Source organism: Pyrgilauda ruficollis, unplaced genomic scaffold (assembly GCF_017590135.1).
Source record: "Pyrgilauda ruficollis isolate IOZ18807 unplaced genomic scaffold, ASM1759013v1 scaffold48, whole genome shotgun sequence".
Classification (NCBI taxonomy): Eukaryota; Metazoa; Chordata; class Aves; order Passeriformes; family Passeridae; genus Pyrgilauda; species Pyrgilauda ruficollis.
The window spans coordinates 4,385,825-4,400,689 of record NW_024526377.1 but is presented as its reverse complement, the minus strand read 5'-3'; the positions used below and the strand labels follow the sequence as shown (position 1 = coordinate 4,400,689).

General features: G+C 47.5%; 1 protein-coding gene across 1 annotated transcript in view; it reads right to left on the bottom strand.

The window, feature by feature from the left end:
• Window positions 1-14,865, bottom strand: part of CSMD2 (CUB and Sushi multiple domains 2) — a 241,716-nt gene that overhangs the window by 91,920 nt on the left and 134,931 nt on the right. Inside the window, exons 12-13 of the mRNA XM_041479143.1 lie at window positions 14,255-14,437; window positions 1,800-2,126 (exon numbers count right to left, since the gene is read on the bottom strand). Of these exons, the coding sequence (XP_041335077.1) occupies window positions 1,800-2,126; window positions 14,255-14,437 (510 nt within the window). The remainder of the gene's footprint in view (window positions 1-1,799; window positions 2,127-14,254; window positions 14,438-14,865) is intronic.

The following is a 14,865-nucleotide window of genomic DNA, read 5'->3' as shown; positions in this document are numbered from 1 at the left end:
GGGGAAAGGGAGAGGCACCAGCCGCGTTCCTGAGGTGTCAGCCCCTCACCCAAACCCCTCCTCTGAGGAGCCCTCAGCCTGCTGGAGTTTGGCAAATGCTTCCTTAAAACCTCTGATTTTATTTATTTTTTTAAATTTCTCTTTAAATAAAGGCTCTGCAATCAGGGCTGGAAAGGCCATTAATTTATCCAAAGGCCAGCCTAACAAAGCTCAGCTCTGCTGAAGAGGTTTAAAAAGGCTCTTTGGAAAATTACAGGACTATATGAAGCTAAAATTACCGTGGGGATTTGAGGAGTGGACTTAACACAGAGCCAAATCTCTCTCTGGAAATTTCAAGGCTTTCTAACACAAGGCAGGGCTACATTTGCCTTTTTCTCCAAAATTTTGCATCTCTGGCTGTCAGGAATCGAGGGTGGCACTGACTGAGAGACACAGGGACAATCCCAGACCCAACATTTCCTCCTGAGCTGCCGCCAAGGCATCACCTCAGCTCCCTGAGCAGAAAGGAGGCTCTGAGAGGGAGCCTTCAACTTCACAGCCAGAAAGAATCTGTGCCACCAATCCTCCATCACCCAACTGCAAATCCAAACTAATCCCCAATTTTGGGGTTTACTTCGGAATGCCAACAGCTTTAGCAAGCTCCATCTCTGCAGTTTCCAACACGAATTTAGAGTTGAAGGAAGGGTGAGGCACTTGATGCATTGGGATTTGAGCTTTTATGTTTTTTATATATTTGTAATCCTGCAGTTCTTTAGCTCTAAGAACTCCAATAACTCCAAACTCCACACACAGTGGGAGCTGCTGCTTTCCCATTTTGGGCAGACACAACAATTCCTCTCCAGGCCTGGCAATCAAGGACACCTCACTGCCTCAGGCCTGAGAGATGGAAACAAAAGTGAGTTGGGGGAGCAAATTTGGGGTCAATGACTTCATTAGCTGAAGATGTAATTGGAAGATTAACCCTGAATATACAAAATTATAAAACCCCAAAATTATAAAAATGTGAAAATCCATGACCTGTTGTCCATTTTGGGTGTAGCCCCTGGGGGGGCTTGGTCAATCCTAAATGTCCCTGAAAGCCCTTCAATAAATAAAACTGCTTTTTATTCCTTTAAATTTGTCCAGTCTCTGTTTTTTAGATAGCCCTAAAAAGGCACCACACTTGTAGCATTCACATTCTCTGGAAAAATCCCTTCGCCCAGGATTTTTCTCCTGGGAAGCTGAGAAGCCTCAGAGAAAAAGGAAAACAATTCTTAGCTCATTTGCTTTTCCTGTGTTGTGCTCATGTGTGAAATGTGTTTGGAGATTGTTCACCCACAGGTGATTGTTTCATTCGTTTCATGTGAGTTATTTTCACTCATTGGCCAATCAGGGCCAGGCTGTGTCAAAACTCTGCAAGAGTCACGAGTTTTTATCATTATCTTTTGTGAGTTATTTTCACTCATTGGCCAATCAGGGCCAAGCTGTGTCGAAACTCTGGAAAGAGTCATGAGTTTTTATCATTATCTTTTCACGAGTTTTCATTATTATATTTTTAGCATTGAGTAAATATCTTTTCTGTATTCTTTAGTATCGTTTAGTTCAGTATTCTTTAATATAATATAATAATATTATATTAATTTAGTATATAATGTAATAATAAATAATTAATATATTAACTTAATTCAATAACTATATTAATTAATTAAATCACTATATTAATTTAATATAGTGTTGTAAAGTAACAAATTAGCCTTCTGCTAAGATGGAATCAGATGCACCATTCCTCCCTGCCACCTGCAAATACAACACCCACTCACTGGTGAAGGTGATGTTGAATCCTCTCTTCTCCATGGAGTGGTCAGTCTGGAACTCCAGCCGGGCCACGTGGCCACTGCTGGTCAGCGAGGAGGGGATGTGGCTCCCCGAGAAGGTGCCCAGCACGGGCGACTCGGCCGTGCCACCGTCCTTGACGGCCAGGAAGTCGAACTGGGGCTCCACGTCGAAGTCGTTGAAGGCCAGGTGGATCCGGCTCTCGGGGTTGGCGATGATGAGCCACACGCAGTGCAGGCTGCTCCCGTACTCCTCGGGGTAGTTGGGGGACAGCACGATGCCCGACGGGCTGGTGAAGTTGAAAAAGCAGGAGACTGCAAAGGGAAAGTGGCGTCAGTCCCCGCAGCTGTCGCTGCCCGCGTCCCCCTGGCTGGGATGCTCCCAGCTCCTGCTCTGAGGCTGCCTCAGGAGGGCTCTGCTCAGGGGAAAATGTCATTTCCAGGCTGCCAGAGCCCACTGACAGAACTTCTGTCATCATATAAATATCAGCATTTCAGGTGCATCAAGAACCAGGAGGGGAAAACACCACCCTGGATCTTCCATTAATTCCCTTCCATTTTTTCTTTAATTCCCTCCCTCGCAGGAGCAGCAGGGAAGCCTTTGGTGACCACTAAATCAGAATCTTTTGGTCACCACTAAATCCAAATCTTTTGGTCATCACTGAATCAGAACCTTTTGGTCATCAGTAAATCAGAATTTTTTAGTCATCACTGAATCCAGATCTTTTGGTCATCACTGAATCCAAATATTTTGGTCATCACTGAATCAGAATATTTTGGTCATCACTGATTCAGAATGTTTTGGTCACCACTGAATCAGAACCTTTTGGGCATCATTAAATCAGAATCTTTTATTATTGGGATAAGAAAAGCACCCGTTCTTTGGGACTTTGGGTGGATTTGCCTTTTTCCAGTCCCTTCCAGGGACTTCCAATGAACAGCAGGAAGAAAATGCCTCTTAGGTGGGATCTGGCATCTTCCAGAACCTTTTGGTCACCACTGAATCAGAACCTTTTAGGCATCATTAATTCAGAATCTTTTGGTCACCACTAAATCAGAATCTTTTATTATTGGGATAAGAAAAGCACCCGTTCTTTGGGACTTTGGGTGGATTTGCCTTTTTCCAGTCCCTTCCAGGGACTTCCAATGAACAGCAGGAAGAAAATGCCTCTTAGGTGGGATCTGGCATCTTCCAGGTGAATTCTCCCCTCAGGAAACCCCCCAATAATCCAGTGGGTGACTCGAGCTAGTGCAAAATAAAACCAGCCAAGTTTTACCTCAAGATTTTTTTGCTGTGGCCACATCCCAGCACAGAACCTGGAGCAAGGAACCAGCTCAGTCCCTCTGGGCACTGCTCCAGCCTCCCCTGCTGCTGTCCCTGGCTCAGCCCTGTCACCCACAGGTGACACATCCATCCCCTGGGTGCTGCAGACTCCTCAGGGCTTTGCTCACAATAAAATCTGCCCTTTCCATCTGCTGAGCTCATTTCCCCCCCACTCTACCTTCATCAAACTCCTTCCATCCACACCATGCCCGTCCCACAGGGAGTATTTGTGGGACACAGCAACAAATGGAGTGCTTGGAGAAGGAGCTGGGAGTTAATTTGCTTTGTCTGTGTCCTTGGGAAGTCGTTTACACCTGGCTGAGCACTGGGAGAGGTGGAACAGCCCAAGAACATTCCCAAATGCTGGGGTTTGGGACAAACCAGAGGAATCTGCAGCCCTGGAGGAGGGGAAGATCTTCCCACCACAAATAAATCCCTGACTTCTGCTGGTTCCCAAAAAGAGGCACCCAACCAGGCTGCCATTGCCACAGAAATAATTAAAACCAGGCTCAAAACGAAGCTGAGGGGAAGAGCATGCATGAAAAACCCTCCAGCTCTCCAGGGGCTCAATCTATCCCGGGCTGCAGCTGCCAAGGCCCATTAATTTGGGAAGGCAAGGCTGCCTTTGAAGTGCTACCTGCCCAAACTTTGGGATATTTTATGTATGGATGCTTTGCTCATCCTTTTTCCCCACCGCCACCCTTGGAAAAACCCATTATTGGGAACATCCATCTCCCTAATTCCTGGCACAGAGGATGAGCTTGGCTTGGGGTTGGCATTTAGACAATTATTTGGATCACTGCTCTGCCTCCCTCTGTTATTTTCCCTCTGTCTCCCCTCACCACTTAATGGGCTGGGATCAAATAATTCGGACGTTCCCGTGACGTTATCAAGGCCACGGAGCTGCACAATCCATTCCCTGCTCTCAGCCACAAAGAGAGCAGATTAAAGAGAAAACAAACTGCAAAACATCCTCAGGAATTTTTTTTTTTTTTTGGGCTCTCTCTCTCTTTTTACCAGACGCTGAAATATCAGGGGATGCTGTCAAATAATTCTGTCAGCATAAGCACGGTGTAATCTGCCTCAGGAAAATTGAAAATAAATTCATTCGCACCCAGGGAAATGTCTCAGCAGCAGGGATGAGGTGTCTCCTCTAAATTTTTAAATCCAAAGGGGTGAATTAGCATTCAGCCAGGACGTCCAGCAGCCCAGCAAGAGAGAGGTGCAGTCGCCAGTTCAGAAAATAAAACAAGAAAGGACTTGCTGACAAAGGGGAGAGGAGCAGAACGAGGGAAGAATATAAAATTAACCTTTGCCAGATAAAACAAAGTGACAGATTAAAGAGGAGCAGATTAAAAAAAAACAAAAAAACCTCCCAGAGTCTCCACTGCAGGGAAGTAAATGAGGATTTTGATTTTCCATAAGATCAGGGAGGAGAAAGGCGAGTTGGAGCTGGAGGACCAAGGCCACTGGGCCAAGCTGTGGCCAGGAAAAATCTCTCCTTGATGGAGAGGGGAGCTGGAACCACATCCCAGAGGGGAACATCCAGCCCAGGAAGCCACGAGGTTCATGAACAAGACCAGGGAGTCTGTGAGATGATGATTTTCTTCATCTTTTGAAGCAGAGGAGGTTTTTCTTCACTTGGAAGGAGATTTTTCTTCTCTGTGGAAGGCTTTTCTTCACTGTGGAAGGAGGTTTTCCCTCACTTGGAAAGAAGTTTTCCCTCACTGTGGAAGGAGGTTTTACCTCACTGTGGAAGGAGGTTTTACTTCACTTGGAAGGAGGTTTTTCCTCACTGTGGAAGGAGGTTTTTCTTCTCTGTGGAAGGCTTTTCTTTACTATGGAAGGAGGTTTTCCCTCGCTGTGGAAGGAGGTTTTTCTTCACTTGGAAGGACGTTTTCCCTCGCTGTGGAAGGAGGTTTCAGCTCTGATCCACTCAGCCTCCCTGGAGCTGGACACTGGGACAAACCAGGAGCTGTTTAACAACGTGTCACAGGCAGGGCCAGGCTGTCAGGAGGAAGATGATGGCAGCAGGAAGGGTGGAGACAGCCCAGCTGCACCTGCCTGGTGCTGCTGGAGCATCCCAAAGAGCCCTGAGCTGCAGGAATCATTCCCAACGTGACAGAGGCCAGCCCTGCTGCCTGCAGCTGCCCATCAGCAGCACGGGCTAGGAGCAGCCCTGGCTGCAATTAATATTTATTACCCTTGTTAAATGCCAGCAGAGGCCATTTCATTATGTGCACAGCACAGGGGCCTGTTTACAAAAGCTGCCTGTGTCAATAATTTTTTTATTTGTCAATAATTGCTACATTTGTCAATAATCCTTATTGCTGACCAATTACTGCAAAGGCAATGAGAAAAATCCCTTTATTAAATAAAGAATAAATCACAGCAGACACAGAGCAGCGAAAGCACGGCACGAATGAACCAGCACAGCGATTTGTTCAGGTTATCACAAGCACCACCAGGATTCTGCCTCTGAAACAATGAAGGAGCAGCTCCTTGGCTCTTGGGAGAGGGACATGGATGTGAACATGGATCAGGCGGGAGTTTTCAGCAGGAGAAAAAAAAAAAAAATCTGCATCTCATGGTGCCTTTTCCTCCTGAAAACCCTGTGACACCACAGGGCAAGTGGGAGGTGAGGGAAGGAGTTTGGAGCAAAATTAACTGGGAGGGTTTTGTTATTTCAGACCAACAAAACCCAGCTCAGTCCGGGGGTGGGACTGCAGGTATGAGGAGAAGAATGAAAACCAGGCAGGTTTTGTGAACCAAATCTTGAGGAAAATATCACTGAATTTAAAATAGATGTGCAGGGAAGAGCAGGTTTCACTGCCACCCACTCCAGCAGGAGCAGGGACTGGCTTTGGGAAGGAGCTGAAGTTTTTTAAAACTTACTGGGAGCTGCTGATCCCCACTGGGACAGGGCTGGGCTGCTCCTGCCAGGGATCCTGCAGCCATCTGCTCCTGGGACATGCTCCAAGGCTTCTGCACCTTTCCCTCCCGAGTTCCCATGATTTCCAACAGAACTCTTCCTCTCCCAGCAGACTCCCTTGGGAATTTTTGCAGTGGCTACAAGAAGGTGGAAGTTTGTGGCCATTTTTTTTGGCCCAAAAAAAGCCTGGTGGTGCTGCCGTTCACCCACCCTGCGCTCCTCCCTCCTCTGCCAAGTGCTGCATCCAGCTCCTGCAGGTGGGATGGGACTGTCCCTCAGGGCCAGGGGGACATTTCTGGGCAGCCACCACTTCCCTGTGGCAGATATTTTTGGCAGGAATAACTGGGATGTTAATGAACACATTTATCCCAAATCCATTAAAATATACCCAGCAATGAATACATTTATCCCAAATCCATGAACACATTTGTTCCCAATCCACTCAAATATTCCCAGGAACAAACACGTGTGAACAAACAAACCCAGGAACAAAAACATTTATCCCAAAACCCCTCACACATTCCCAGGAATGAACACATTTGTCCCCAATCCACTCAAAACCAACCAGAAATGAACACGTTTATCCCCAAACCCAAACGCTCCCAGAAATGAACAGATTTATCCCCAAATGGAATCAAACACTGCCAGGAATGAATATATTTGCTCCCAATCCATTCAAACATTCCCAGAAGTGAACATGTTTATCTTCAATCCATTCAAACACTCCCAGGGATGACCACGAGTCCCAAACCCAATCAAACATTCCCAGGAATGAACAGATTTATCCCAAATCCATTCAAACATTCCTAGAAATGACCACGAGTCCCAAATCCAATCAAACATTCCCAGGAATGAACATGTTCCATTCAAACATTCCCAGAACAACCACACTAATCCCAAACCCAGTCAAACATTCCCAGGAATGAACAGATTTACCCCAAATCCATTCAAAACATTCCCAGGAACGACCACATGAATCTCAAACCCAAACATTTCCAGAAATGAATGTGTTTGCTCCCAATCCACTCAAACATTCTCAGATTTATCCCCAAACCTTCCCAGGAATGACCACAAACCAATTCAAACATTTCCAGAAATTAATGTGCTCCATTCAAACATTCCTAGAAATGACCACATCAATCCCAAACCCAATCAAACATTCCCAGGAATGAACAGATTTATCCCAAATCCATTCAAACATTCCTAGAAATGACCACATGAGTCCCAAACCCAATCAAACATTCCCAGGAATGAACATGTTCCATTCAAACATTCCCAGGAATGACCCCATTAATCCCAATCCAAGTCAAACATTCCCAGGAATGAACAGATTTGCCCCAAATCCATTCAAACACTGCCAGGAATGACCACATGAATCTCAAACCAGGAATGAACAGATTTATCCCAAATCCATTCAAACATTCCTAGAAATGACCACATGAGTCCCAAACCCAATCAAACATTCCCAGGAATGAACAGATTTATCCCAAATCCATTCAAACATTCCTAGAAATGACCACGAGTCCCAAATCCAATCAAACATTCCCAGGAATGAACATGTTCCATTCAAACATTCCCAGAACAACCACACTAATCCCAAACCCAGTCAAACATTCCCAGGAATGAACAGATTTACCCCAAATCCATTCAAAACATTCCCAGGAACGACCACATGAATCTCAAACCCAAACATTTCCAGAAATGAATGTGTTTGCTCCCGATCCACTCAAACATTCTCAGATTTATCCCCAAACCTTCCCAGGAATGACCACAAACCAAACATTTCCAGAAATGAATGTGCTCCATTCAAACATTCCTAGAAATGACCACATCAATCCCAAACCCAATCAAACATTCCCAGGAATGAACAGATTTATCCCAAATCCATTCAAACATTCCTAGAAATGACCACATGAGTCCCAAACCCAATCAAACATTCCCAGGAATGAACATGTTCCATTCAAACATTCCCAGGAATGACCCCATTAATCCCAATCCAAGTCAAACATTCCCAGGAATGAACAGATTTGCCCCAAATCCATTCAAACACTGCCAGGAATGACCACATGAATCTCAAACCCAAACATTTCCAGAAATGAATGTGTTTGCTCCCAATCCATTCAAACTTTCCCAGATTTATCCCCAAACTTTCCCAGGAATGACCACATGAATCCCAAAACTCTGCTGAGCGACGCCAGCCAACCCAACCCTGCTGGGGTCAGTGCAGACCCTCCCCTCCTGGGGATTTCTTGGGCACAAATCCCCTCCTTTTACTCCCCCACCATTTCATTCCCTGCCAGACACGAGGCGGGTCCAGAAAACCTGGATTTTCCAAGTCTGATCCCAACAAACTGAAGCTGCAGCAGAAATTCTGGAGTGACTCTCCCAGAACTGGCAGAGGGCACCTAAACCAAGGCAGGAGCTCTGCCTCTACTGCCCCAGGTGGTGACAATGGCATTTATTGTCACTCCAAGTGCCACAATCATCCCCCACGGAACAGGACGGCGCTGCCTGGCATGGGTCAAGCACCCAGAGAAAAATGCAGGATGAAAATTTGGGAAAGGTGGGAGGAGCAGGGAAGGAAAGAACAAAGATCCTTGAAAGACTCTTTCACTGCAGAACCCCCCCAGGAGCACCAGGGCCCTGCTCTTTCTGTCAAATAAACCTTGTGAAGTGAATTTTGGGGGCCTCCCACTGCAAACAAAATCAGAAAATGAGGGGGTTTTTTCTCTACTCCACACGAGGATGTTTGAACAGCAATTCCCACCCTGGATCTGGAGGTTTTGGCAGCTCTGGGATGTCCCTCTCCCTCACCACATCTCCATCCTCAGTGTCAGCAGCTCCAGAGCTGGAATTGTGGAGCTGATTCTCCATTTATAAACGGAATAATCTCCTCAGCCACAGGATATTCTGTCGCCAAATCAGAGCACAAACCTCAGCTAAGGGAGCACAAGGGTTTTCCAATTTCCATTTATCCAATGCCTCCCCCACCCCGAGTTTTGCTGAGAAAAAGGAACAAATTCTGGCCAAAATTGAGTTCTGGGTATGGAACTGCCCTGGCCTGTGACAGACACCACACTCCCCAACCCTGGAAATGCCATTTTCAAAGACAACAACAGAATTATGGAGCTGGTTCAAGCAGTGCAAGATGGTGCAGGACAGAGAGAAGAATTTCAGCCATCACCCACAGCCAGACACTCAAATTGTACAGAAAGACACCCAGACTGTACAGAAATAAACACCCAGACACCCAAATTGTGCAGAAAGACACCCAAACTGTAAGATATAAACACCCAGATACCCGAATTGTAGAGAAATAAACACTCAGACACCCAGAGTGAAGAGGAACAGACAGTCAGACACCTGAATTGTACAGAAATAAACACTCAAGACACCCACATTTTGCAGAAGCAAACACCCAGCCATCCAAATTTAACAGGAACAGACACCCAGACACCCGAATTTAACAGGGAAAAAACATTCAGGCGCTCACATTGAACAGGAAAAGACACCCAGCCATCCAAATCTCATAGAAACTGACACCCAGATACCCAAATTGCACAGAAATAAACACTCAAACACCCACATTGAACAGGAACAGACACCCAGACACGCAAATGGAACAGGAACAAGCACCCAGATACACACAACTGCACAGAAACAGCCATGCAGACACTCAAATTGTACAGAAATGAACACCCAGACACCCAAATTGTACAGAAATGAACACCCAGACACCCAAATTGTACAGAAATGAACACCCAGACATCCACAAAGTACAGGAACAGGTACCCTGACACCCAAATTGGACAGAAACAAACATCCAGACACCTAAATTGTACAGAAACAGACACTGATATTTTACAGAATCAAACACCCATATTTAAGAGGAACACACCCCCAGACACCCCAAAACCAACCAGATTCCCAAATCCCACAGGAACAAACCCCCCCAACACCCAAATTTCAAAGAAACAACCCCCCAGACCCCAAATTTCACAGAAGCAAAGGGTTCCCTCATTTCCCCCCTCACATCTGATGGTCTCCCAACATTTCCCACCTGGAATTCAGACATTTTGTCCTGTGACCCCTCCTGCTGCACAAGAAATCAGGAGTGAAGGTCAGGAGGGGTCTGTGAGGTATTTTTCCCACTGCCTGCACATTGTCTCATTGATCCATAAATATCCCCAGAGCCACAGAGAACAGATCACACTGGAATTATTTGAACTGAAAGACTCCTGCTATGCTTTGAATGGATGGGGCTCGATTTGATCAGTATCAATAATCCTATTTTACCAAAAATCTCCTTTCTAGTCTGCTGTAACCCAGTTCTGTTGCCCTGAGCACAAACCACAGGTTTATTCTCACTCCAAACTCTCAGCACGAGCCTCAACCACACCAACTTGTCCAAAGTCACCTGAAATTCCAAGAAATTAAAAGGAAAAACCAGCACAGAACCAGTCTAACACTTCCCACCCCTCAGACAATCAGGAAAAACTCCAATATTTTATTTCCTCAGCAGCACCTCCAGCTGATTTGCTTACAAAGAGAAAAAGCCAAACAGGAAGGGAGGGATGGCAGCTGGAAAAGGCAGCACTCAGAGGAATTGCTTCCCTTCCCCAGGCATTTCTCTGAGCTTAAATCACTGTTTGAAAAGAAAGGCACTGGCTTCAAACTGGTTCTCCCCCTTCTCCACGACCCCCAGTTCTCTCCCAGCTCCTCCAGAACAGAATTGTTTATTAGGAAAAGGTGTGATTTTTATAGTCTGACTCGCTAAATTCAGACCTGATTGGTCTCAAAGTGAAAACTTTTTATATTATTGGTGAGTTATGAATAGTGTACTTTGGAGAACTATATTTATAAACAATGCTTACAGAAAGAGAGAATTCTTTTCTCTAAGTTCAGCTGGAAAAGGCAGCACTCAGAGGAATTGCTTCCCTTCCCCAGGCATTTCTCTGAGCTTAAATCAGTGTTTGAAAAGAAAGGCACTGGCTTCAAACTGGTTCTCCCCCTTCTCCACGACCCCCAGTTCTCTCCCAGCTCCTCCAGAACAGAATTGTTTATTAGGAAAAGGTGTGATTTTTATAGTCTGACTCGCTAAATTCAGACCTGATTGGTCTCAAAGTGAAAACTTTTTATATTATTGGTGAGTTATGAACAGTGTACTTTGGAGAAATATAATTATAAACAATGCTTACAGAAATAGAGAATTCTTTTCTCTAAGTTTCTTACAGCTTCCCAGGAAAATCCTGGCAGAATTATCTCTCTCTCTGTTCAGAGGATATGTGATTACCACACTCCAGACCCTCATCCAGCTCTGCAGGATCTGGTTTTCCCCTCCCAGCTCCATCCTTTTTATGGATCAGCTCCTGCCACACCACATTTCCACTGGAATTCCCCCCCAGTTTGGCACCTGCACTTCTAAAAACAACATTTTTGCTTTCTCCCTCTCCATTCTCCCCTCCCTCAGCTGCATTTTCCTCTCCTGTTTTTTTCAGGCTCAGCCTCACTCCCCTGCTCCAAGGCCCAGATTTTAACAGAGCCAACAAAGTAGAAAAGGAGATAAAAAGAAGAGTGAGGTTATCACCAGCTGGGGAAAAGAGAGGGAAAACTCTGGGGAAAACTCCTGCAGGAAGGTCCTGTCAGGGCAATAAAAAAACTGCCCAACATATCTACAGAGGACAGCATTAAAACCCCATGGGGACTGTGCAGGAACTCCCATTTCCACCCCAAAATGTGATCCTGAGCCACTACAGAGAGCAGAACATCCCAAACATGCTGAGAACTTGGGCAACAAATGCAAAGCCAAGGCCCAGCAGGAGGGAGCCTGGAGAGGGCCGGATCATGAGGGAAAAATGAGGGGCCAAAACCAGAATCCAGGGTTAAATTGTGGATTTGGCCCTGTCCTGTCTGTGCTGGCCACCAAGGACTGATTTTCCCTCAGGACAAGGCAGGGAAGACCAGCACAGCCTAAATTTCTCTCTACAAAGAGAACCCAGGTTTAAATCTGGAATTTGGCCATGTTCTGTCTGTGCTGGCCACCAAGGGCTGATTTTCCCTCAGGGAAGGGAAGGGAGAGCCCAGCACAGCCCAAATCCCACTTCCCAAACAGAACCCAGATTAAAATCTGGAATTTACTGTGTCCTGTCTGTACCGGTCACCAAGGACTGATTTTCCTTCAGGACAAGGCAGGGAGTGCCCAACATATCTACAGAGGACAGCATTAAAACCCCATGGGGACTGTGCAGGAACTCCCACGTCCACCCCAAAATGTGATCCTGAGCAACCACAGAGAGCAGAGCATCCCAAACCCGGTCACCAAGGACTGATTTTCCTTCAGGACAAGGCAGGGAGTGCCCAACATAGCCCAAAACTTTCTTTGCAAACAGAATCCAGGTTTCAATTGTAGATTTGGCCCTGTCCTGTCTGTGCTGGTCACCAAGGGCTGATCATCCTTCAGGAAGAGAGCCCAGCCCAGCCCAAATCCCTCTCTGCAAAGAGAATCCATATTTAAATATTGAATTTCACCCTGTCCTGTCTGTGCTGGCCACCAAGGACTTGATTTTCCCTCAGGACAAGGCAGGGAAGACCAGCACAGCCTAAATTTCTGTCTACAAAGAGAACCCAGGTTTAAATCTGGAATTTGCTGTCCTGTCCACCAAGGGCTGATTTTCCCTCAGGGAAGGGAAGGGAAAGCCCAGCACAGCCCAAATCTCTCTCTGCAAAGAGAATCCATGTTTAAATCTGGAATTTGGCTGTGTCCTGTCTGTGCTGGCCACCAAGGGCTGATTTTCCTTCAGGACAAGGTAGGGAGTGCCCAGTAGAGCCCAAAACTTTCTCTACAAAGAGACCCTAGGAATCTGGAATATGGCCATATCCTGTCTGTGCTGGCCACCAAGGGCTGATTTTCCCTCAGGACAAGGCAGGGGGAGCCCAGCAGAGCCCAAATCTCCCCTGCTCAGCCCAGGGAAGAGCCCAAACCTGTCCCCAAGCTGGCAGAAGGTGACACTGGGCAGGCGCCAGCACCTCGGCGTCCCCTCAGGGAGGACACAGGGCGCTGCTCTGGAGCTGCTGGCCCACTTACAAACACACACAGGTTTCTGAGCAGACCACTGGCTGCTCTTTTGGCAGGTGATGCTCTTGTGGCCCTTCAGCTCGAAGGCAGGCTGGCACTCGAAGTGCAGGGTGTCCCCGTGGCGGAAGCCGGAGCCGTCTCTGCGGCCGAAGGCGGGGACGCCGGGATCGCCACAGCTGCCCTGGTCGATCTCTGGAAAAAAGAGCACAGGGCTTGGCTGGGGAAGGGGCTGGCATTTTCCTCTCCTGCTTTTTTCAGGCTCAGCCTCACTCCCCTGCTCCAAGGCCCAGATTTTAACAGAGCCAACAAAGTAGAAAAGGAGATAAAAAGAAGAGTGAGGTTATCACCAGCTGGGGAAAAGAGAGGGAAAACTCTGGGGAAAACTCCTGCAGGAAGGTCCTGTCAGGGCAATAAAAAAACTGCCCAACATATCTACAGAGGACAGCATTAAAACCCCATGGGGACTGTGCAGGAACTCCCACGTCCACCCCAAAATGTGATCCTGAGCAACCACAGAGAGCAGAGCATCCCAAACCTGCTGAGAACTTGGGCAACAAATGCAAAGCCGAGGCCCAGCAGGAGGGAGCCTGGAGAGGGCTGGATCATGAGGGAAAAATGAGGGGCCAAAACCAGAATCCAGGGTTAAATTGTGGATTTGGCCCTGTCCTGTCTGTGCTGGCCACCAAGGACTTGATTTTCCCTCAGGACAAGGCAGGGAAGACCAGCACAGCCTAAATTTTTCTTTACAAAGAGAACCCAGGTTTAAATCTGGAATTTGGCCATGTTCTGCCTGTGCTGGCCACCAAGGGCTGATTTTCCTTCAGGACAAGGTAGGGAGTGCCCAGTAGAGCCCAAAACTTTCTCTGCAAACAGAATCCAGGTTAAAATCTGGAATTTGGCTGTGTCCTGCCTATGCTGGCCACCAAGGGCTGATTTTCCCTCAGGACAAGGCAGGGGGAGCCCAGCAGAGCCCAAATCTCCCCTGCTCAGCCCAGGGAAGAGCCCAAACCTGTCCCCAAGCTGGCAGAAGGTGACACTGGGCAGGCGCCAGCACCTCGGCGTCCCCTCAGGGAGGACACAGGGCGCTGCTCTGGAGCTGCTGGCCCACTTACAAACACACACAGGTTTCTGAGCAGACCACTGGCTGCTCTTTTGGCAGGTGATGCTCTTGTGGCCCTTCAGCTCGAAGGCAGGCTGGCACTCGAAGTGCAGGGTGTCCCCGTGGCGGAAGCCGGAGCCGTCTCTGCGGCCGAAGGCGGGGACGCCGGGATCGCCACAGCTGCCCTGGTCGATCTCTGGAAAAAAGAGCACAGGGCTTGGCTGGGGAAGGGGCTGGAGGAGAGAGAACACAGGGTTTGGGTGTGGGAAGGGGCTGGGAGAGAGAGAACACAGGGTTTGGGTGTGGGGAAGGGGCTGGGAGAGAGAGAAAACACAGGGTTTGGCCTGGGAAGGGGCTGGAGGAGAGAGAACACAGGGCTTGGGTGTGGAAAGGGGCTGGAAGAGAGAGAAAACACAGGGTTTGGCTTAGGAAGGGGCTGGAGGAGAGAGAACACAGGGCTTGGGGTGTGGGAAGGGGTTGGAAGAGAGAATGTGGGTGTAGGGAAGGGCTGGAGGAGAGAGAACACAGGGTTTGGGGTGTGGGAAGGTGTTGGAAGAGAGAATTTGGGTGTACGGAAAGGCCTGGAAGAGAGAACAGAGAATTTGGGTGTGGGAAAGAGGTTGG